We start from the raw sequence: 24435 nt of genomic DNA on the forward strand, positions 1-24435 counted from the left end.
CCAGAAACAAGACATGGACATGGCTCTAAGGTGGTGCCATTTACATGTTCTTTCCATGTTTCTGCAGAGGAATCAACTTTGTAAGGGGCTTGTTTTTGACCTAGTCTGAATTCCTGGCATAAAGTTCATGTTACAAAAAATCTTTGAATTCATTTAAATTAGATCTATTTCCCTTCATTTTTATACAAAAATCCCATAAAAACAGCACTAAAATGGAAAATAAATGCTAGAGTTTGACATTTGATTTTAGTTCAACAGGAAAACAGGAAAAAATGCCAAAAGGACAAACTATTGCTGTAAATGTAAAAGTGCTGTCTGAATGTTTGGGAGCTCAGTTCAGTAAGTGGGCCTGCAAATCCTCACGCAAATACAGACTTTACTTTCTGGGGCCCAGCTGTAGGTCCAAAGCCCTAAGGGGAAGAAAGGTCTTTCCCCAGAGTTGTCAAACCACCATGTACTGTGCTGGAGAAACTATTGAACATTGTTATATCGGTCAGTCCATCACTTTGATGAGTGACTGAAATATCTCAACAAATACTGAATGCAGTGCCATTAAATTGAATGCAGATGTCTGAGATATCATGGTCCACAATCATGGTTTCACAGAGGAGGCATCCCAAGCAACCATTAGTTGATTTATTGCAACGACTATTGGATGCAGTGTCATGAAAATAGTAAACACGTGTTCAACTCAGGAGGAATTCTAATAACTCTGATGATCTCGGCATCAAAGTTTTAACTTTGGTTTATGAAAACCTTGGCTAACTAGCAAATCTTAGCATGCCAACGTGCCAAACTACATGCAAAACATTACACCTGCTAAAACATCTGCATTGTCATTGTGAGCATGTTCACATTAGCATTGAGCTCAAAGCACCACTGAGTCTGAGCACGGCCAGACACAGACACTTGTGAGGCTGCACGCTCTTGCCACAAATTTCATTTCATTTTTATTTTTTACTTTATTTATTTTTTAAATGCATTCACAACCATATCGCATTTAAGCTAAAGTCCAACATGTCTGCTTTGGTCATGTGACCCAACAGCTCTTAATGCTCCACTCATCTAGTGTTTCACTTCAAAATAGCCTCAACTTTGAATTTAGATCTCTTTTTCTTTTTAGCCTTCAAGTTAATATTTGGGGCAATAAATAAAAAGATAAAAGTGATGATGCTTTCTGTTCTACTTAAATGCTTTAGCTAATATGTATTTCCTGAAAACACACCTGCCTAAGAAACACCATTTCTGTCACACTATCGGAAATTTAGAACTAGATTCTCCAGACCACAATCCAGCTTCATCACCGTATTACTAACAGTCCTACTATTAATTAGTTCAATCACGCTTATTCATGTTTCAGCAATTTTGCTTAAAAGATACTGCATTTTTAAATCTGGGCACTATTTCATTGATTTATTTTATATAATTTGGTGTCTAAATAACTAGTAGGTACAAAGAGTTTTGGAACTGGTCCAGTAGATCTCGTCAGACAGCAGCCGCGAAATGGCTGAAACGCGTCCAATGAAAGCACGTCCACTAAACGTGCTCGTTGAGCCTCAGACTGTTAAAAAATACAGAAAGGATGTCTGCAGAGACTGACCCAGAAGATCCTTTTTGTTCAGCCACAAACAGCCGTTATATCACCCTCTTCAGAGCCACCAGCAGTTTGTTTGTGCTGCTGTATGCTCCACAAACTAACCGTTTATAGTGTTAGTCACAGAGTCACACAAATAAACTAACTACCAAGGGAGCAGTCGACCCGCAACTCCTGGGTTGTGTGAGGTAAAATGACCGTTTTTGTCAATGGAATCTGGAGGGTTTGAAGAGCACAATATAATGACTGCTTCTTACTAAACTCAAAGGAAGTCAGAGCAGCACTTTTAGTGGAAGTACTTAACTACCCAGAAGGATTAAGTTACAACCATTGCAGCCTGTTTCACGGCTGCCAGCTGGGGCTACTGGACCAAATTTCTTTTTCCCAAAACGGTAAAATAAGGCCCAAGTCTCAAAAATGCAGAAGATGCCCATTCACGTTGAGGCTACATTTGTAAAATTACTTTTTCTTTCTTTTTAAAGTTTAAAAAATAAGCAGATGACTCCTTTTCCTTGCAGGAATGTGTGATTGACATTGTCAGCCATCAGTATCAGAGTAAAATTCATCCAGGTCTGACAGTGAGAGTGAGCACCATCCAGAACATGGACAGCAAAAGCCAGGCTGTTGTTGAGGTATGTGCAGTGACCATAGCACAGGGCTGCAGGCAGTCAATGTCTGCACAGTCTGCATTTGCACCTTTGTCCTTGTGTTAATATGTAATAAAATATACCAATATATGAGTTTGTAAGGAAAAAAAGGTTCAGAGCTCTCCACACCACCACGATAGTGTTATGATTATTTATTTTTCTTCAGTTTTGTTAGAGTTGTCTGGAGAAATAAAAAAAAAAAAAATCAAACCAAATGCAAAAAAGTCTGCCATTTACTTAGTCATTTTATTTGTTAGTGTGCATGACCAGTTTTTTCTGACTTGCTCTCCATTTTCAAGTCACCTGAACAAGGATTATAACTGTTTTGTGAGTTCTCTTTCAAAAGTCATGTTAATGTAAAGTTGATATCAGTATTGTTTAAACTGTGTTTACGAATTAAGCCAAAATCAGGTATATATTGATATATTGATCAGGTGATATTGATACTGCACTGATTTGTTTGCAGTTATGTATTGGGGCAGTATTGTGGCCAGTGCGACCCTTAAGGATGAGTGTCATAGACAATGGCTGGATGGATGTTTGTGTATTCCTACATATACAGTCCAGTTGATCGACACTTATGCTGTAAACTCCACCAACAACTCATCTCTCACATGTTGAGGCCACTTGTTACTTATTACAGCACATTCACATGAACAAATCAGGTATAATGAGTGTATATTACAAATGTTACGGTATACATGCACAGCATGTAATGTTTGAGGTGTGGTGTTGACGACATGTCCTCAAGTGTCACTGTCCAAAGTAGAACTTCTGTACTGCAAAACAACAGATGGCATCAAATGGAAGCGGTGACTACTCTTTTTGCTCTGCGAGATGAACCAGCACACATCCTGTTTCACACCTGTTTGACTTGTTTCCTGTGTTTTCAATCAAAATGGTAATGGCTGGGACAATCTCCAAATTCATTTAAACCAAGTTTATTTATGCAGCATCACATCAAGATCATTTTATGGTCAATTATTTCTTTCAAAAGTTTTTGTCAGTGCACAAAAATAAAGTAGCAAAAACTACAAAAAAAAAAAGACAAATACAAAGAAGTCTGTGGGTTTTCAAAATAAAACCAGATTTAAAAGATGTGCACCCTCATAAGATAGTTACCATGACTGATCTCTAGGCGAGATTAATGAAGATCATTAGTGAGATTTCAAAAAAAGGTGATTCCAACGTTAACACCTCGGGTGGAAAACCGTGGTGTCTAAAGTCTTAAAAAGCTCCTTGAAGGGTGTGTCCGCCACGTCCCCATTTATCAGCTCTCTTTCCTCTGGTGTGTGCTTCAGCCTTGGTCGGGCATGGTGCATCAGCAGAGCCGGTTTGAATGGCAAGTCGTGTGCGCCGGAGTCTCTCACCTGAGATTCAGTCGTTCCTGAACTGCTGAGGGTGAACCTGCCTGGCGTCTCCAAGGAGATCTGAGGAGTCTGAAGAGATGCTGGTGAGAGAAGATGGTGCTGTGCTGAGTCTGCAGCCGCTTCCTCAGTGGACTGTTTGTGGGAATCTTTAGTCTGAGGAGCACACAACAGGAATAAAAAAAAAAAGAGTCGCAAAGTTTTCAGAGGCTACACGCTAACCGAAGAAAGGGAGAAGTGTTGAGACATCTCACTCCAAACCACAAATGTCCAGCTAAGTAAGAAGTAAGATCACAAATATCAGTAGGATTCATCATAATTAGTCTGTATAAGATTTTGTTGCTGTTGAGATATTTCATAGAGACCAACCAACATTGCCAACGAGCCACACAGTCAGCACTGTTGCAAAGTATGACAAACAATTTAAAAGACTGAAAGTAATTTTCAAGCATTCCCTGGTGCCAGAAATTGGTGCGGCATCTCCATGGAAACAATTGCATATATAATAGGTACAAAAAGTTGCCCCGTCCTCCTTACACTACCATGCCCACCTTGAGCGTCTTCTTTCGTCTACGCTTTTTTTTACTCTTCTGCTGTGGCTTCACAAAGACACACCCCAGGCCGCCTCTGTCCGTCTTTTCACTCTCTGAAATGCAACCAAAACAATGAGACGTTGGTGTGACATTGTTTGCATGGATATTAATAGAAAAGTCTTAAAGGGTAGTGAGTGCACAGCGCACCAGAGGGGACGCTGATGTGAACGCCGTCCTCTTGCTCTCCGTCTCCCTGGTACGGGCGCAGGCACGCAAACAGAGTCTTCAGGACTGAATCTGCAGAGGCTGGTCCTGCTGAACAAACACGGCAACATATTTCAGCAATAATGAATCAGCATTTCAACTAGCATCCGTGGGCAGTGTGTGACATGTCCTTACCTTTGTGGGATGACATGTCGGGCTGTTGCTGATAAGAACAGGTCCTGGATGGCCCGGCAGACATCTCACTGAGAGATTCAGACACAAGGCTGCAGACAGGATTCACCAGCTGCTCTGGACACGGCTTTCTATGCCCAGCTGAACTATTCTTATTGTCGATTTTAGGATTAGGGGAGGAATTGGGGAACCTTGGCGCATTAGATATTTCTTTGACATCACTTCTGACCTGCTGTGGGATCGACTTCTCTAAATTGGAAGCTCTTTGTTTGGCGTCTGATAAATGAGACGCAATATCACCTAACTGGACGGGCAGTTGAGAACAAGGGGAAGTCCTTGGAGCAGCACCGAGAGGGGCGGCAAAAAGGCTGAGGAAGGACCTGGCGGAGGCTTTGTCAGGTTCAAGAGCACTTTTAAGATGATTACTTGTGCAATCTGCAGACTGTGGAGGAGGACGGGCAGACTGAGGAATACAGGAGCCTGTTTCAGAGTCATCTATGTGCTGCAGAGTGTCACTGATGGGACTCGCGAAAAGGCTATGAAAGGGTCTTTTCACGGTTTCTTTACATCCAACTGCCAAACCACCACAATATGCCATTTTACAGCTGCACCCTGCTGTGGTTTCATCTGAATGCTGTTTTGTGCCAAGTTTGAGGCCAGATTGTATCTTCCTGGGTTGTTTTGTCTCAAAGTGACAACTGACAAGGTTTGCAGAATCACTTAACTTAATGGAGCTGGTCACAGGCTTTAAAGCAGCTTTACCTTTAAACTCTGTGAAACCTGAAGTGGCACAAATAGGCTTAGAGGAAGCCCGAGAGTCACATGTCAGAACAGAGAGATGTGGCTTCAGCTGTGAAGGGTGTTTGGAAGCTCTTTGAACGGGTTTTACAGATTCTGGCATATTCCCATCTTGTTTCATGTGATCCCCCGAGGTGAGAGCAAGACTAGGGCGGGTCTTTGAAATGAGGCCGGTGTGCACATGCGGGGAAGACAGGCTCTTGAACATTTTTTCCTGGGGTTTATTCGCTTCATTACTGGCATTTACCAAATACACCGTCTCTTTCGGAGTTTGCGGCCTTAGCAGAGGATCAATCACCTCTTCAAAGTGAGTTTTTGGGGGATAGGATTCAGTTTGTGCAGTAGGAGGGGTAGGAGTATAGCCAAAGGTAGAAGACCTGAGAACATCATGGAGAGAGTAGGGAATTCTGCTTTGGTTTGCAGAGCCTGATGTGCAATTAGAGGAAGAGAGAGGGGAGGATTCTTGACTTCTTGGAGTTGTAAAGAAATTAGGAAAAGGTCTGGACAGTTGAGGTCCAAGCACTGCTTCAACTGAATAACAAACTGGCTCCTCCCCATTAGGGTTAGATGATGGAGGGCTGTGAGGTTGGACAGCACCTGATGCCTGTGGTGTAACGGCTTCCTCCATGCTGTCAGACAGTTTGTCAGTCTGACATAAAAAGGCTTCCTCCTCAGCATTTGTGTCTGTGCTTTTGTAAAAGCTAGCCCTGCAAAATAAAAATACCAGACGCAGGTTAATCCCAAATGTCACAAGTCGTATGGATGATTAGTTACATAATAAATTCCTCTGCAATAATTACACTGATACATTTACAGAACGGCAGGCTGAGGTGTGTGTGTGCACACCTGACTGGCTGTAGGAGTATATCAGGGGTTCTGTTTGTGTCTGTTGTTTCTGCTTCATCAGCGGTCGCTGGCTCTCCTGACGGCTCTTGTTCAGCTTTTTTTGCAAGTTCATACAGGTCATTGTCCCGTTTTAGTGCCTGCGGTGAGAAGGAGTGAAGCACATGCGAGTTTAGCACACAGCAGTGCATATTAAACATTCTGAAATCATTTTCATGACTGGACTTTCGTGCACACACCTCATCCAACAGTTGGCTGGTGACGTCATTAAGTGGTTCATGGGAAAACCTGCAATCTGCTCCTTGAGAACATTTTCCTTTTCTGTGGAAAAACTTGCACGGGAAGGACTGTGCACCTTAGTGAAGGAAATATAAATAGTTTCTAACAACATCTAACAATAATATTCTGCACTATATTGCAGCCTATATACTCAATGGAGTAGCAGCAGCTACTAGATCAAGGTGACAAGAACCAACATGTGGCCACGGAAGAGTGAGAGAATCATGTATTCCTATAATATTCTGGGAATACAGGGGGGCTCCAACTGGGCCACCTCCCTGTTGAAAATTCTAATCACCTACTATGTACAGTTTATTGCAGTTGACTTAAAGGATATTGTGCATGTACGGACAGCTGCTCCCTTTTGTGCACAGTCCTTGGACATAAAATTTGCACATTTCTTTGACGAGGTCGTTGTAGCCCTGTGTATGTTCCAGCTGGCAGCCGTCACCCTGCAAACAGGAAAGGAAAGAGAGCGTGTTAGGACACCACAGAGTGAGGCATTACAGCACTCAGTTAATAATAATAACAACATGTTTTTCTATAAATCAAGTCACTTTGACTCAGCAATTTTGGGGTCATATCATTTTAACAAAATATGTAAGAATATACACAAACAAAACCTGCCTTTATGCACCTTCCCCAAATGAAATGTCGACAAAGTAACCGCCCATCCACCAACAAAGCATTCTGGTCCTTGAACTCCTGTGACATGAACCTTGTCCGTTTTACTTCCAAGTCCTAAGAGGAAAAATGGTTATATCAATAAGATTCAAATGCAATTCAATTCATACATGATACATTTCAAGATGTTTCTTGCCTCCAAACTCATTTCAAACGGCATTTTGAGCTTTGTTACAGACGGTTACTTCATTTGTCCTCGCAAATAAAGCCAAAAGTCTTTCTTACCTGCTTCTGATTTTTATTTCTGTCCCTTCCCTCTTTTCTCCAAGGGGGTCTAGTCTGATGGCTTCCACCTCGGCAGCCTGGTCTGCCTCTGTTCTTGTGTTGGTGCTGATTTTTCTGTTGTTGCTTGTTCACATTACGGTTATTTTTAGTTTTGTAATTCTGACCTTTCTGACACCAGTTATTGTGGCCAGCTTGATCTCTGTTGCCGTGTATCATTTCTTTGCTGAGGACAAAACTTGAATGTTCACTTTCAGTGTTGTGCATCATCTGGGCTCCACATCGTATCTGTGGAGAGAAAACACAAAGAAATGAAATGTCAAAGGAAAGTAAATCTACAATGTCTTGCATATATCTAATCTACATCTTATATCTTACAATAATATCTATTATGATTATTTATCACAATCTTTTCAAGTTAGGTAAGTCCAACTTGTTTCTAATGCAGTCTAATACAACATTCCCACAAAAAGCTGAAATGTTCTGTTTTTGTTGTTTAGAGCCCTTATGGTCATTTTGGAGGATGTAGTTTTAGTTCTATTCTATTAATTCTGTCACATTTGTCACATTTAAGGATGTTTTTATCAGTTACCCAGGTTGTAATTGTCATGTTTTTTATTTTTTTATTTAGCTTTAGTACAAAGATGTATGCATTTCATATTCTAAATGTGCTGCTTGACAAAAAGGTCCATGACTAAAATGTTGTATCACTAATACTAATACACTTTTCTGTGCATCAGTCTACCAGGTGCGCATTAGACAACACTCATAATGCTGAAAATAAACACTGGGTAGGGCCGGCATCAACGTTAGCATTAGCTGGAAACTGAGTTTATCTACACTGCTCCAACACTTAATCATCACAGTAGAACGCCAAGTCAATTAAACTTCAGGGACACACATCTGTCCGGTTAGGACTCATTAGTGATTGTGAATCCACTTCACCTGTTTTGGTGCAAATGAAAGTGACATCACTGCACTGGAGAGGCAACAGCAAGACAAGCCCCAAAAAGGGAATGGTTTTGCAGGTTGTGGCCACAGACACAGACACAGACACAGACACAGACACATTGCTCTCTCCTTATCCTTCCTGACTGGTTCTTCTCTAGTTTTGTGTTATGCTAGTGTCCTTGTCACTGCTGGTAGCATGAGGGGGCCCATTCAGGTTGCGCAGCTCGTCCAGGATGGCACATCTCTACGTGCCGTCATAAGAAGGTTTGCCGCGTCTCCCAGCACAGTCTCAAGAGCATGGAGGAGATACCAGGAGACGGGCTGTTGCACGAGGAGAGCTGGACGGGGCCGTACAGGCATCAAACCAGCAGCACCCTTTGTCCGAGGAGGAACAGGCAGAGCCCTACAAAATGACCTCCAGTGGGCTACTGGTGTGCATGTTTCTGACCAAACTGTCACAGCCAGACTCGATGAGGATGGCATGAGGGCCCGACGTCCTCTAGTGGGACCTGTGCTCACAGCCCAGCACCGTGCAGCTTGACTGGCATTCAGAATTGGCAGGTCTGCCATTGGCGCCCAGTGCGTGGGGGCCATACACGCTACTGAGTCACATTATGAGTTGCCGTGATGAAATTCATGCAAGTTGGATCAGCCTCTGATTTCAGTTTTTTTACTTTGATTTTCGATATGATTTAGAATCCAGCCCTCAGTCTGTTGGTTTCCGTCGTCCGTTATTACGTCATTTTGTTCTCAACAAATTACACAACGTCCAGTAAAGATTTTTATCTTGAATATTTAGTTTTCATCCAGATCCGATGTGTGATTTAAGCAGTGTAACACGATGCAGGAACCCAGAGCTGTCCATCTGATGTAGTGGTGTGTCAGCTGATTATTTGACAAGGGGCCCAGAGATGTAAACACACCCCCACACCTCCGACGTGAGAGCGAGCCACCATGACTGAAGGACTGTTTCGGGTCTCTTCTGCAGATGAACTAGAGACACAAAAGCAACTTCAGATGCTTGAATTCACTTTTGTCCCTGTGATTGTTTTGCATTTGTCCGAAGTCCTTTTGTGTCTCTTTGTAGTTGTTTTACATTTCTTTGTAGATATTCTGAATGTTTTTGTGGTCCTTCTGTGTTTGCAGTTGTTACTTGTCACAATCATGTTTAATCTCTTTACAGTGCCACTGCAGTCGTTCTGTGTCTCTTTGTTGTTATTTGATTGTCTTTTAAACAAGAAATATGAACTCTCACATCATACATAATCTGTATGGGCCAAGGGCTGAGGAGGCCTGTGAGGCCCAGTGAAGCAGCACAACCACAACAACAACAACACAACAGTCAACTTCAGAGTTCAGGTTCAGCTGACCTTTTTGTGTGGATGGCTCTGCTCACCCTGGGCTTTCCTCTTTCGGCCTCGTGTACCACATTCCGTCTCGTTCCTACAGAACAGACCCAGACAGTGATGAGTGCACAGATGAGGGCCGTTCATTCCCACATGATGACCAGTGTAGGTAAATACCTGCGGAGTGTCCTGGCAGAGGCTGCCTGACCACAGCTCCTCACATCCTCCTCCATAGAAGATAGTCCCGTGAAGAGGTTTGCGAAAGCCATTTCGTTTGACTTTAATTACTAATTTCTTTCTTCCCGTTGAATGACTGGCAGGACATCCATAGCCGAGGACGTGTGACCCAGTCTGAAGATATTAAAGTAAAAAACTAACTTTCAGACAGACACCTGCAAACGGGGGAGACAACAAACACTGCCTCGCGCACACAGAAAGCCTTCCCTTCCCCTATCCTACCCTGCGTGACATTTCACACCGAAATATGTCCCAGTTTGAGGTTACAGTCCAGCAAATATCATGTATGTTCATATAATACACCCATGGTAAACGTTCACATGGCTCCGTTGGGTACGTCACTCCATAGTTAGCACTACTTCCGTGTTTGAGACAAACGTCATCACGCCGGATTCTAATCTACTACTCTACGGCAGGGGGCAGGTACACGGCACCCAGCGCCACCTAGTGGTGAGGTTTGGTACTGCCTGGTATTTTTGGCAGTGTTGGCAGGAGTGATCCCATCTTTCACTTACAGTGTAAAAATACTCTCTGACTAGTAGGAGTCCTGCATTCAGAAGCTTATCTAAGGTACCAAAAGTTTTCTAGCCACTGACTAACGCCTGATGCTCATGTGCGGATTCTTACATCATTGGGTCACACAGTAGAATGAAATGGGATTACTCAAGAGAAGTACCCCAAGCACAGTACTTGAGTAAATGTATTTAGTTACATTCCACCACTGATATTTGGTGGTGACTGTAATGGGAGTGGCCATTCATAGTTTAACAATTGATAACACTGTAAAGCTTCCTCCATGTTGTCTTATTAAGTCTCAGAAACTCAAATTCTCTTTGACAAGGACAAATCACAGCTCAAGCTTTAAGGTTTTGTTTAGGGTTGCCAATAGAACGAAGAAAAAAAACAAGGGATCTTTCCTAACAATTCTCAGGAAATAATAATAATCAATAATATTCAGTAGCTTTTTGTTGGTTTTCTTCTTCATATACTTCTGTGATTTGCAGCACAGAGTAGTTTCTATTCCCTCATCACAGAATATACAGCTGTTGTGATCAAAGTTGAACCTTTTGTCTAAGGAGACTGCCTGACGGATGTATTGAAGAATGAACATCGTTAAACACTTTGAAACGAAGCTTATTTGCTTTTGGACATAAAGGTAAGTTTCAGAGGAATTTCTGCAGAGGACATAATTTCTAATGAGAATATGGATCATGTGTGAGTAACAATGAATGATGGCTGAATTCCATTTAGCTGCTCCAGGTACAGGGTCTTGGTATTGGTCATACTGCCACACGGTCATGGTTTACTGATACACCTGAATAGAACAGGCCCAGCGTCTGTGTTATTCGTAGCATTTGTGCTTTTCTTACTGCCACAAGCCAAACGTCCGATAGGCCTCTGATATTACCTGCTAAATATTATGTCCCTTTACCCAAATGAAAGAGACTCAGCCAAACGTACACACTTTAGTAATGATATTATAATAATGACTAATAATCACTTATCACCAATATATTAAATTCCTGAAACACCAAGACATTAAACGCCTCATATATCAGTCACTTTGATGAGTATGTTAAATGTGATTATATCTGTTTGTCGTCTTCATTTGACTCTCTTTCCTCCACCTGTGTCACGTGTGCTCCTCAATTTGAGTTGCGCATGTCTTCAGATCAGTGGTCGTACATGTGATGAGCGTCCTTTTGTAAGTGATTTGCTGTCACGTTTCTGCTTTGTTGCAAATTCTCACATTTAGCCCACAAAATGGGCCAAATTCACTAAATAAACTCATCTGGATGTTTAAACAAGTTCTGTGTTGCAACATGATATGTGACATCCTAATTATCTCCATTTGTCACATGTGTAGTGACGTCTGGGGACACCAAGCCTCCAAGGTTCTAGTCTGGGCCATAATAGACTTACTTAAGCTTACAGACGTGTCAGAAACATGCCTTTGAATGCCTGCAAACACTCACAAATACATGCACACACACTGAGGGCGTATTCAGTTCGGTTCTCCACAGTCTGGTGATTTATACCAAATCATTTTATCACATAAACACCTTCATATTATGTAGTTTTTGATAACAAAAAGAGCTGTTATGAGCTAGTTTCATGAGGTATTTTGATCAGTTTGCTTCTACAGACGGTTTGCACACGAATTTGCTGATTTGAGAATCGAGGCAGTGGAGCTCTGTGGTGAAGCTCACAGCAAATTTTACAAATTTTACAGCAAATCCCCTCCCCAGAGGATAATGGGAGTAAAATGGAACTGAACCTCCTCAGGTGAGCGGTGCACAAATCCAGTCTCATTAATCAGCGAGTGATAAAAGCTGAGACATGTTAAAAAGAGGAGATAGAAGCTGGACTTTGTTCCTCCACATGTGAGGCCGCCCCTGCGTCTGGCTCAAAGTCCAGGTCACGCAGACAGTTTCAGTATTGCCTCTAGAGTGATTTTGTTTCCCCCCAGTCTCTGAACTCTTAAGTCTGTTCACGCTGAGCTCCAGGATGACCCGTTGGGCCCTTCTTGCTCCCCTCCTGCTCCTGCTGGGCCTGTTTATCCACAGTGGTGCCAGTCAGGAGGCTGAGGACCCAGCACTATCACCCCCAGCCCAGGCCTCTGATGGCACGCAGACGGAGGACGAGGACACCGATTGGGGACTAGACTCCCTCAGAGGCGGCTTCGAGTCGGTCAGCACCTACTTTGATTCCATGCTGGAGTTCATGGGCGGGCGGGATGGAGTGTGCCAATACCGCTGTCGATACGGTAGGTGGGTTAAATGGATGGGTGCGTATTATGCAGTATGGTTTAGGCTTAGAATAACACAGATATTCATCTTTTATCAACCAATGATAAACCACCAACCACTGATATATCTTGGTTCCTCTTTATAAAAAAAAAAAATTTGAATTAGAATTGAATGTTAAGTGAAAGCAGTCAGTGTATTATAGTTTCCCCTTAACACTGATTACATGCAGCAGATCTACGAGTGCTGGTAAATCATACAGCACAAGTGTAGAGTTTTTGGGGAGGCTTAAAGTTTTGTTTTTTTTTTGGAATGAGAATTTGTATCTATAGAAATTGAATATTGGCAAAAAGACATATAAAAGCCCATACAGGTGAAATCCATGGGAGGTTTTTTGCAAGATTGGTCAATCTTGTGCAAAATCTTTGACAAATATTGATTTTCCGTTACCTTACTAAAGGTACAGACAGTAACATATTACATAGATACATATTACAACAGAATTGTCATTTTTGTGAATTCTGTCTTTTAGATGCAGATGTTCTCACTGATTACTCATCAAAACTTAATAGGATTTACTTCTTGAACTTATCACCATTGTTATCATCTGGAGGAGGGACCTGGACTGTAACCCCAGTGTGATAGGAGAGGTTTCACTGTGGAGTGTGTCTGATGAAATGTGAATGGATATGTAACGAATGAGTTTCTCTTTGTGCAAACAGGAATTTACTTTTAAACCCATCTGAATGTCACTTCTGCACATTTCCACTGGCCTGCTGTGAAACATGACCGACACCTGATATTATTCTTTGCTTCCGTTTTCAGGTAAAGCTCCTCTTCCTCGCCCCGGCTACCAGATGCCAGAACCCAATGGATGTAGCTCCTACTTCTTTGGTCTTCCTGTTCCAGAAGGGGTACAACACGGACATTTAATCGACAGTGATATAAAAAGTTGAATCTACATTCCTAAGGGACTATAAAAGTGATCAGTGTGGGGAAGAGGGAACAAACATAATAACTCCCTGGAGTCATTATTAGCTGCTTTGAACCCTCCCTAGATTAAATACACTGCAACACTCTCAGCAGCTTTCAAGCTTAACATGCTAGTGGAACATTATTACATAGATCAAATTGCACACAAGGAGTGAAATTAACAATTGCCAAAACTATTTGGAAACCTAACAAATGGTGCATGCTGTTCATTGAACATTCAAGCTGCAGTCTACTTTCCAACTAAGAGCTGTTAAATGATCAGTTATTACCCCTGACACTGAGGTAATATTGTGAATTTCTATAATATTTTCACTTACGCTAGGTTGTGCTGAACTAGCTGAACTGTCGTTTGTCTTTACTGGAGTTCTGTTATGATGCAGAATTAAGAGGATAGTTTGGATTATCCAAACTCAGTATATTACCTACAGTAGTGCAGTGGTGGCTGGCACGCCCTCAGTTTGTAGAAGCACCCTCCTAGAAAGAAATCAGTTTATGTGCATGATCTATGTTTCCTGTTTTACCTTGCCACCAGACAGCCCTTTCTGAGCCCTTTCTGGGGAACTGAAGTGGTTCTCTCAACTGCTGCCTCGTGAAATACATAATGTTCCATCACTGCTAAACAGATCCATGTCAACCATTTTAAAAAACTGACATCATGGTCCCATCTCCCTATCCCTCCTTCTAATCATGTTTCTACAGTCCCTAAATGTCCAGAGTAATGAACAGTGTGAACATTAATAACCTTTGTTGTGTGCCAGATGGACATGGGCATCCCCGCTATGACAAAGTGCTGCAACCAGCTGGATATGTGTTACGACACCTGCGGCTCCAACAAGTACCGCTGTGACTCCAAGTTCCGCTGGTGCCTCCACAGCATCTGCTCGGACCTCAAGAAGAGCCTTGGCTTTGTGTCAAAGGTGGAAGGTCAGTAAGGTTTTAAGCTTTATTCTATCCACAGTTAGGGTCCCTGAGCGCAACCTCACCTTTAATAATTCAGCCTTAAAGTTAAAAAGGACTGGGGGGGGCACTGTACTTGCTACTGTGGGGGAGGCCCTAGATATCTGACATGAACCCAGCATGTGACAGCTAATGATGACCAATTGTGATACTTAAATATCCCTCCATGAAAAAAGCAGGCAGGACAGTTAAAGTTCACTGCTGATCTTGGACCTTTCACCAGCCTGATTCTCAAGATTAAATGTTACGAATTAGGGCTTAATGTGATGTATAAAATCTGTTAGAAGAGATCGAAACATTCCTAAAAAATAAAAACTGCTTTTGAGATCTAAGCAAAAATCATTAAAACGCTCAAGTGCTTAAAACGTGTCAGGTGCCGACCACTCTGTGTGCACGATGTACTTAACCGTATGCTGAGGAAATGTCAGGTTACGTACTGCTCTTCACTGACTGCCTTTTCTCTGTCACTACCTGTCCTCAGCATGTGAGACGGTCGCGGACACCTTGTTCAACACGGTGTGGACTCTGGGCTGCAGACCCTACATGAACAGCCAGAGAGCAGCGTGCTTCTGTCAAGGAGAGGAGAAAGACGAACTTTAGACCAAGACGGGAAACACTCTTCTATTTATAACTGTGTCGACTCTAGCAGCACACCAGACGCTGCCGCTCTGAGCTCTGGTGTTGCAAAGACTGCTGTGTGACTACTTGAGTAATTTATTTAGAAGTTGTTTTGTTCAGTCATCATTTTTACTTTACTGCAACTACATGTGGATGCTATTACTAAAGGTTCAACTTTCCACTGTGTTGCAAGCCAAAACTTTTTTTTTGTTGGTAGAGGTGCACCAAAGCTCTCTGCAGTGATGGCATCGACGCTAAAACAGTTAAAGCACCATATGTGTGAGACATCACATCATGCCTGGGATAGTCTACCGTATGAAGAAATGTTGGTGACACATGTATGACTAATTGTTTCCTTTCATAGTAAACTACTGACAGCATTCAAGCCCAGTCTAAACCAATCCATTTACAAGTTTAAAAAAGAAGAGAAGCTGAACCGTTAATGAGGTATCTGAATAATTCAAAATCCTAACCTGAGCTACAGCCCTTACAGGGCTAAGAGCTCAGAAATCGTTAATCACACATCTACATTTTCAAGTTGGGCTCTTCATTGTCGAGTGTGGCTCAGTTTACATCTTATAGTACTTAGTTTTAGCTGTCCTTGGAGCTCAGTGCTCGCATTTGGAGTTTCTGCAGTGGTGCATTTATGTGTTCTTATCTCTCAGCTGTATGGAAGAATAAACTTTATTCTTGAAATGAAAAAAAAAACAAATCCTTCTCTTGTTTTTTCTTCTGCCCGGCACTGTTACTGAATGTTTGACTTTACTCTCAACATTTCAACGTGACAGATGATGTTGACAGGACCAATTCATCTATTAGTGTTTGAGGTATCTCGTTACGGACTAAAGAGTCCGACATGTGGAAATTCTGAGCTTTTGGTGGACAGCATCAAGAGTCAGAAGACAAAGTACCAGGACCGGACTGCAGGCTCAGTGACTAAAAAAGATAGATGTTTTATCAACAAATTCAGACGGAGCATACAAAGCACATTTTGCTCCATTTATACAGTCCCAAGAGAAAAAAGGGAGAATAGAAACAGAGTTACAAAGTAGTGATATTCAAAGAAACATAGAACTGAAATGATTAAAACCTGTCTTAACGCAATCTGACAATAAATTGCATAAAAATATTCTTTTGAAGAAGATATCATTTATGTCATGTGTTCGAGTTTGAAGGTGACTCAGTACAAATCTGGAAATCTGACTAAAATACTTGATGGTCCCGTTACACTAGGAATTGTGTAAATAGCGGATGTTAAACATGGCGTGTTGGGGCTCACAGCAGGTTCAGGTTAAAGACACTTGTGATGCTCCACAGATCTGTGGAAAAAGGAGACAAACACAATAAACATGTGAGACAACATGGCAGTTACTCAGTGCTGCTTGCAAATTTACATTTACATCTTCATACAGCTCACGAGGAGTTCATTTAAAAAACACTATGCATTTAAGACATTTTACATTAATTGTTCTCTTTGGAGATTAATTCTACATTATTCCAATAAAAAAAGATATTCTGTGATGTTTTGTTGGATCGAATTGATCTTTACCTCTAAAATGGAGGCTAATATGACTTTATATAATGCCTGTCAGATGGGAAGAGTTATATATGGGTACTGGTAAATTAGTAGACCAATTAGTTAACATTTCATTTGATGAATTCTCATAAAACAGGGACAAGCAGCAAGTTTCTAATTCTTCACAGAACCCACAGGCTACTTTCTCATGCTTTAGTTTACTTACTTTAACCAGTCGGAGGGGTTAGGGAGTTGGCTGGCTGTGTATGTTTTTGCTTCACCTTCTGGTTAAATGCTTCGAGCTAGAAAAAACAAAAGTGGTTGAACAAAACAGAAAAACTTGGAATAGAGTGTTTTATGATTACATGTTACACCTTGTAGGGTAACCGAGGCAATATTTTTTACATATTCATTTATATTTTGAAGAGTCTGAAAACATTATGGAAAGGATCCCTACAGAGACTGACCTATAAGGTTCTATCACCCTCTTCAAAGCCACCACACTCCTCTGGAGTCTCTGATCGTGTATCACACAAATATTCTGCTGGATCCGAACTAACCCTTTAAAACACCTAAATAACACAACAACACAAGCAATGATGGTTGCAGGTCCCCCAAAATATTTCATTACATTTCATTCATCCATTGCAGACTGTCTGCGGCGATCTACATGAACAATTCTAAACTTTTCCACTCACCAGTTATTTTGAACCCAAAATATGTAAAAACAGAGCCCGGATTTAAAAATACCAAAGTTACTTTTACAACTGTACTGTATTATCATTTACTCATTGCCAGTGGAACTGTACTGTGATAAAGGTCATATCATGATCCGTCTGGAGTTATTTGTCATCTGTAGTAGTGTCTGCAAATGTCAACAACAGATATCGATATTCTATATATATATAGATATACATAGAATAGAATCAAATATACAGTACTGGTCAGTCTTAGGAAGGTGTAAATAAATTATGTAAAGTAAGAATGCTTTCAAAAATATACAATGAAATCGATTTACAAAATACAAAGTGAGAGAACGGAAGAAAAAATTAAATCAAATCTATATTTGCTGTGACCTCCCTTTGCCTTCAGAACAGTATCAGTTCTTCTCGGTACAGTTGCACAAAGTCAGGGATTTTGCAGGATCATAGTCAAGTGTGTGATTAACCACTTATTGAAATGAACTGAATCAGAAACTGTGTAGGAGGCTTAAAACTGGGGGAGGAACAGCCAAACTCTGCTGCCAAGCTGAGGTTGGTGAAGACAGTTTGATGTCACAGGTCATCATGTTCAGACTGAGCACAACAACAAGACACAAGGTGGTTCTGCTGCGTCAGCAAGGTCTCCCCCAGGCACACATTTCAGAGAAGACTGCGGTTTCAAGACGTTAAAGCTCTTCTGAAGAAGCGCAAAGAAACGGGTAACGCTGAGGACCGCAGACGCAGCTGTTGGCCAAGGAAACTGAATGCAGCAGATGAAAGACACATTAAGCGTATTTCCCATCAAAATCAGAAGATGTCCAGCAGCCATCAGCTCAGAACCAGCAGAAACCAGTGGGACCAGGTAACCATCTACTGTCTGGAGAAGTCTGGCCAGAAGTGGTCTTCGTGGAAGAATTGGGGCCAAAAAGCCAAACCTCCGACATGGAAACAAGCCAAGAGACTCAACTATGCACGAAGAACTGGGGTGCAGAGAACTGGCAGCAGGAGCTCTGGACTGATGAGTGAAAACCTGAAACTGAACTGAAGAACTGAAGCTGTTCTGAAGGCAAAGGGAGGTCACAGCAAATATAGATTTGATTTAGATTTTTCAATTCAATAATATTTAATTCAACAATTAAACTTTATACTTTTGAAAGCATTCTTACTTTACAGCATTTCTTCACGGCTGCCTAAAACCTCTGCACATACGCTCAGCGCTCCTTGAAGATGCATGAGGCCGTAAACAACGCTGCCATGCATTTGACAGTGCCTATGTGTGTGTGTGTGTACAACAATGTGCCATATCCCAGCCAGACTGTTAGGACAACATCTGGCATGTATCGTGTCTGGTTTTACAAACACAGACATTAAAGACATTTATTCACAGTACAACTCACCTTTCAAATACACCTAATAATAACTTGTGTCGCCTCCTGTAATGTTTCTGTCCTATAATTGTTCAGCTTAAGCAGTCCAAGGATTTCAGTGAATGTAGCTGTTTTTCCATAGGAGAGATATCCTCAGATGAGAAAGTTGATGAAATGGTTCTGGTCTTAAAAGCGAGACAAAACTGGCTCCGGAGCGAACATCTACTCTGAGACACTCGAGAAATAAGGGTCCTGATCCACAGATCAAATGTGTTGCTCCTTTGCATAACAAATTTGAGCCAAACGGAACAAAAACTTCAACCTCAACCTACCTAAAATGAGATGGATTAGGAAGCTGACAAACCCAAACCTGCACACACCTTTTTCCTCAGGTTTGCCTTTATTTCCTCCTCTGTTGGCAGCTGTTTTTCCTCTTCTGACTCATCGTTTTCAGAATCATCTTCATTGTTCTCCAGAGGCTCCACCTTCCTCTTCAACTCTTTCCTCCGTTTTAATACTAATTTTCGTTTTCTCTTGGCAGTTTCTGTCTTTTTTCTCCTCTTGCGGCATTTCTTCACCAGCTTTAGATTGCTCCTCGGCGGTGGCTTAGTGTTGATGACCTGCAGACAGCGAGGGCCAGAAGTCGACCCGATCTGACCTTCGCTTTTAGACAGATCTGGATTCACAAGTAAGTTGGCGTCTTCGAGACCAACGCATTCTGGGTAAATCATTACTGGTGCCCCTGCGGAGCAATGAAAGTCATAGTCATAGTCATAAGAAGAGGTGGACTGTTGTTGTGGACACCCGCTGGGATAAGAGGAGGAAGGGTAAGAATTTGAATCAGTGCTGTAGGTGCCACTGTGGTAGGAACTGTACTGGGACGAAGTGTAACCTGGAAACACAGGAAAAGCAGCAGGGTGGAGATGTGGATACATTCTGTTCTGTGGATATGGATGTTGATAATTGGAGGTTTCATTGGAATCATCTCTGTCTTTGTCACCGTCTCTGTGTGTTTCTTCACCGTCCTGGTTACTATCTCGGCGTGTCAGTCCATCTCCATCTCTGCTTCTGTCTCTGGAGCCACTACTTCCAGACTTTCGCCTGCGTTTCGAGTGTCTGCTGTGGGAGCGTCGATGGCGAGAGGGGCTGGAGCTGAAGCTCAACCTGGAGGAGGTGGAGGAGGAGGAGGATGAGCTCCTGCGACATTTTTGGGAGGCCTTCTGCTGACTCTCCTGTTTCTCTCTGCTGTCAGCCTTCACGTCTTCATGCTTCTTCCCGTACAGCCTCTCCTGAGTCCGGTCTGCTAATTTGCTCATCTCTTCCACTCCCAGGCTCAAGCCCAGAGTTTTAAGAATGTTCTGAAGATGTTCATGCTGCTCGTCCACCTTTGGTTTTTCTTCTTTCTTCTTCGCCGCCGGGGGAGACTTGGATCGAGAGCCTCTGTCATCATCATCATCATGTGGGAGGAGTCTCTCTTGACTTGGTGGGTCAGTCTTTCTCTCTACACTGGTTGATGGCTGACTCTCGCTCCTAAAGGGGGGGTCTGATTTGTTCTCTGAGACAGGGGGCTGAAAGTTCACGAGATCCACATCGTCATCAGTGACGATCCTACTGAGCAAGTCTATGTCCACTCCTTTGTTGAGCACACTGAGGAAGCGCTGGAATCCCTTGTCGACACTGTTCTCCTCGTTGGCTGGTGAGGTAACGCTTTGGCTGGGAGGAGGCGGTGTGACATCAGGAACCTGGGACAGGTCAGATACACACAAACACACACAACATTGTTAAAACATTCATTAAAAAAAAGGAACCAGATTAGGAACTTTCTTTGCTTGGAGTATCGAAAGACAAAATAAAAGATGCATCGAGTCCTGAGCCTGTTTTTATTCACTTTCTTCACACGTTTCTACCAAACTAGGATTTTAGATTCAAACTGAAAGAAGACAACACTTTGTAATTGATCAAAACGTCTTATTGTAACGACCCATTTACTTTTTTCATTTATAAGAAGGCTTATGAGCTATTAGAAGGTGCTGTCTGTAAGGAAAAGACTACAGTGTTTTGGTCATTTTGTAGATTTTAAGTTTTATTTATATGAAATACATATTAAATACATTTCTTTTCTAGAAAATAGGGAGCAGAAATATAATACAAACCTCCCTGTGTGTAGGCAAAACACAGGAATCACCACATCTCTGCTTCATTAGCGCTTTCACCCTGAGCTTCAGCCAGTGGTCTTCCTGCAGCAAACCCTCTTTGCTCAGGCTGGATGTGTTCAGTCTCTCTTTGGGTGAACGGACCTGAGAGACAAGAGGAGGCAACACAGCGTACGGTATATACAGTTAGCCTCTGCTAGGGGAAAGGCACTGCATTCTCAAGGTGAAATAATGGCTGAAATCAGACGGTTGATTACAGTGGCATGCAAGAGTGAAGAGCTGAGCGAGTAAAAGATGACCTGATTTCGAAAAAGGTATACAGTTAAAGATGGCACATTTCTTTAATACGTTAAGAAAGCTTTTATAGTTTCAAAATAACAAAAAGGAAAAGGGCCTGGGCACCCTGCAAAACCTTCAGCATGCACCTTTTGAGGTGGTCCATTGTGTCATTCAATAAAAATATTAAAAACATAATGAAAAGTTAATGAGTAAAATAATAAAATCTTTAACGTGAGGCCTTTTGGAGGTCAGCGTACCTTCCAGTCGTTCTATTCTCTCTGACCAGGGTGCATGCCACTGTGACTGATCCATCAAGCTCTTACTTACCTTTGTCAGACAGCTGGAAGAATGTCGTTGCTGCAGAATCACATTCACCCTGTCTTTAAGAGTTGCACCTTCACATGTAGCCGGTTGTTCATCACAAGTCTCCTTCACAAATGGCTTCACTGTTTTTAGAGCGATAGCAACTTTCTTCTGTAGTATCTGCTCTTCTATCTCTTTAAGCTCTTTTCTCTTTCTTGTCAGCTCTGCATCTTCCTCGTCTATTTCAAGTGGTTGTCCATCAGAGTCTTCGGCTTCTGATTCCTTGATGTAAAAATGCTGCGGGGGAGGACTGGGTCCCTTCCATCCCATGTCTGCTGCCATGGTGCTTTGTGGTCCATCAACAGTGTATCTTGAGTTTGGGCAGTAAGTGTCCCAGTCACCGTTCTCCATGCTGTTCTGAACACCACTCGGCTGATCTGGGTGCAGACTTCTCTGCAGTCTTTGAACAGCTTCCCAGTCGATTGGATTCATCCTTCAGCCGGTCTCCCGTATAGTTTATGAAGTCAGCGCACTCTCTGAAAAACAGAGACAGAGTGGAGAAATGACTGTGGGTTCATTTGAACATACCTTTATGCAGACTGTTACTTTAAGGTTTGTCTCTTTTTCCTTAGTTCAAAAATTTCCAAAAGTTTCCAAAAATCAAAAATCTAGATTCTCAAAAATCGCCAGGAGACATCAGTATTGATGGCTGATTATGTCATCACAAGGTTTCAGAAAGACACTTGTGGCCCGAACGCAGCCATGTGGTGTACCTTCTACAGGTATTACCATTCGTGCCGTTGGATTAACTGTGTTACAGCGCTGAATTGTTACACCCTCCTCTCCTGGCTTGTGTTGGGACAAATCTGGGGCTGGTGAGGACGGCATGTAATTGATGGGATGTATATAAGAAGGTTTGATGCTTCATTGTTAATGCTGATGCTTTCTGGAAAGCAAAAACTGCTTCAGTGTCATCTAACCTAGAGCTGTAGTAGGCCAGTGGTTGTTTACCTGTTGGTGTTTCCTGCATGTCCTGCTCTCTCTGCAACATACAGATGAAATGGTTTAGTACAGTCAGGGTTCCCTAACGCTGGAGCAGTTCACATATCCTCCTCTAGAGCCTGAAAAGCTCCCTCTGCTTCTGCCATTTGTTTGTTCTGCTGCTCGAATAAGGCCTCGCAAGGGGGCTACCATGATGGCATAGTCACAGACCCATGGTCGACTGAACCCCGCCATCCCCAGAATGGACAACATTTGCCCAACTGTTTGTGGTTTGGGAGCCTTAGTTACATCCTCAATTTGTGAGGGGGCTGTGCATCTCTTGTCTCCATGTAAGTGTCTCCCCAAATACTCCACAACTGTGACTTGTCTTTACTCACTTAATGTGGTGAATCTGCCTCACACTGACCTCGGGGGGGGCTACATATCAGTAGACCAGTAGATCAGAGTAATCACAGAGCTGGTTCCATCTAAATGCTGTAGGTCATTAGCCACCACTCTGTTAAATGTGGACGGACTTTAGACAAACCCTGCGGTGAGCGCGTGTGTGGAGGTATATTGTTGACCGTGAATGCAAAAAGTTACCGTGAGTCTGGATGCAGCGGTACTCTGGAAAAGGCCGAACATGAATTTATTACTGTGTACTCCTCTGGGGGAATGAGAATTGTGTGTGGGGTCTGGGACAACCGGAGCTGATGGCTCACAGATCATGTAGTCTCTCTTCTCACACTCTCATTTTCTCTACTTCTTCATCGCTCCTCTTCAGCCACTCGGTGCTCGTCACTCTTCTCGTGCCTGTGGCCTCAACACTTAGTTTGTGAGTTCTTCTTTTCTCTTTAAGTGCACTTTAGCCCTACACTTTCCCTACTTACTATGTTCACTCAGTTATTTCCTTTCCCCCTTATTGTAAGACAAATTAATCTTCCACCAAACACCAAGGTTGCAACAGGCCAACATGCAGCGCGCACATTCAATATCAATCTGGCCCAGTCATTCATATCTTCCACTCCATGGTATATTCAGGTATTTAAAAGGCCCAAATGAGAACATAAAGACATGCTCAGGACTCACTCGGTCCTCTGCTCTCAGCCCTGTTTTGCCTCCGGTGAAGAATTTGCTTAGTGGCGTTACTGGGTTCATGGGAGATGAGTTTGTACAGGTGTTTTCACTCCTGCATTCAGACACCATTCAAATGAGCAGAAAACAAAGTTCCGCTTACCTTTGAATTTAGAGGCTGTGGGTCTGAAATGCAGGTCATTTTGTTGTGGGCCAGAGACCAAGTTTTGTCTCTTCAAAGCTTTTCAAAGTTCCAAAAATCAGGATTCTCAAAAATCACCAGGAGACAGTGTCAGGAGACTGACACCAGGACAGTGAGGTTTTCTCTTACTGCATTTTATTAAAACTGTAAACTGATATATTTGGTCACATTTCATCACTTGTTATTTGGTTCATTCTAAAGAGTCTGGGTTACAGTGGATCAGCACACTTTATGTCTGACTGAGTCATTGTGTTTCACCTTTAATCAATAGTTCAATCCTCTCTGTTGGGATAGTTCTAGCACATGTACCGTTAGTACAGCACCTGCATCCTTGTGTGTGTGTCCACAAACCCCCACACAGCGACTGTTCACATCAGTGTGTCGTTAGCAGAGACTCTGGCTGATTAGCTCGGATGTTGCCTCAGGAAAGAGGCGCCTGCTAGCTGCCCGTCTGTGTCCCTGTGACATGGTGTCACATCCCTGGTTTGGCTCATCGAGGACCCAACAGCGAAGCAGCAAACCGGGATGAACCCTGTGTGTTTGGTAGCTTAGCCTGGCAGACTAGCAAACACACTGTTTACCTGTAACGTTGCCTGCTCAGGTAGCCGCTTCCTGCGTCGCATCACGTTTGAAAAAAGAAACTCGTG

At 42.5% G+C, this 24435-nt stretch overlaps 3 protein-coding genes and 1 long non-coding RNA gene across 4 annotated transcripts; 1 reads left to right on the forward strand and 3 right to left on the reverse strand.

Annotated features, from left to right (window-relative positions):
- Positions 1-2478: 2478 nt before the first annotated feature.
- LOC139198807 (uncharacterized) lies at positions 2479-6521 on the reverse strand. Its single transcript, XM_070827763.1, has 6 exons — positions 6418-6521; positions 6182-6318; positions 4541-6042; positions 4349-4456; positions 4160-4254; positions 2479-3764 (listed from the first exon to the last, which is right to left on the reverse strand). The coding sequence occupies exons 3-6, from the start codon at positions 5961-5963 to the stop codon at positions 3432-3434; spliced, it is 1959 nt and encodes a 652-aa protein (XP_070683864.1). The 5' UTR covers positions 5964-6042; positions 6182-6318; positions 6418-6521; the 3' UTR covers positions 2479-3431.
- A 568-nt stretch (positions 6522-7089) lies between these two features.
- LOC139199447 (uncharacterized) lies at positions 7090-9759 on the reverse strand. Its single transcript, XR_011584127.1, has 3 exons — positions 9685-9759; positions 7367-7651; positions 7090-7198 (listed from the first exon to the last, which is right to left on the reverse strand). It is a non-coding gene; the product is annotated as an uncharacterized lncRNA (long non-coding RNA).
- A 2574-nt stretch (positions 9760-12333) lies between these two features.
- Positions 12334-15248, forward strand: LOC139198995 (group XIIB secretory phospholipase A2-like protein). Its single transcript, XM_070827995.1, has 4 exons — positions 12334-12664; positions 13470-13558; positions 14396-14561; positions 15076-15248. Exons 1-4 carry the CDS (start codon positions 12406-12408, stop codon positions 15192-15194), a joined length of 633 nt encoding a protein of 210 aa, XP_070684096.1. The 5' UTR covers positions 12334-12405; the 3' UTR covers positions 15195-15248.
- Positions 15249-16072: 824 nt separating this feature from the next.
- LOC139199214 (micronuclear linker histone polyprotein-like) lies at positions 16073-22587 on the reverse strand. Its single transcript, XM_070828249.1, has 6 exons — positions 22543-22587; positions 21556-22067; positions 20950-21093; positions 19177-20538; positions 16955-17030; positions 16073-16531 (listed from the first exon to the last, which is right to left on the reverse strand). Exons 2-5 carry the CDS (start codon positions 22021-22023, stop codon positions 16956-16958), a joined length of 2049 nt encoding a protein of 682 aa, XP_070684350.1. The 5' UTR covers positions 22024-22067; positions 22543-22587; the 3' UTR covers positions 16073-16531; position 16955.
- Between the last annotated feature and the right edge of the window lie 1848 nt (positions 22588-24435).

The sequence above is a fragment of the Pempheris klunzingeri genome, chromosome 3, assembly GCF_042242105.1.
Source record: "Pempheris klunzingeri isolate RE-2024b chromosome 3, fPemKlu1.hap1, whole genome shotgun sequence".
In the NCBI taxonomy this organism is placed as follows: Eukaryota; Metazoa; Chordata; class Actinopteri; order Acropomatiformes; family Pempheridae; genus Pempheris; species Pempheris klunzingeri.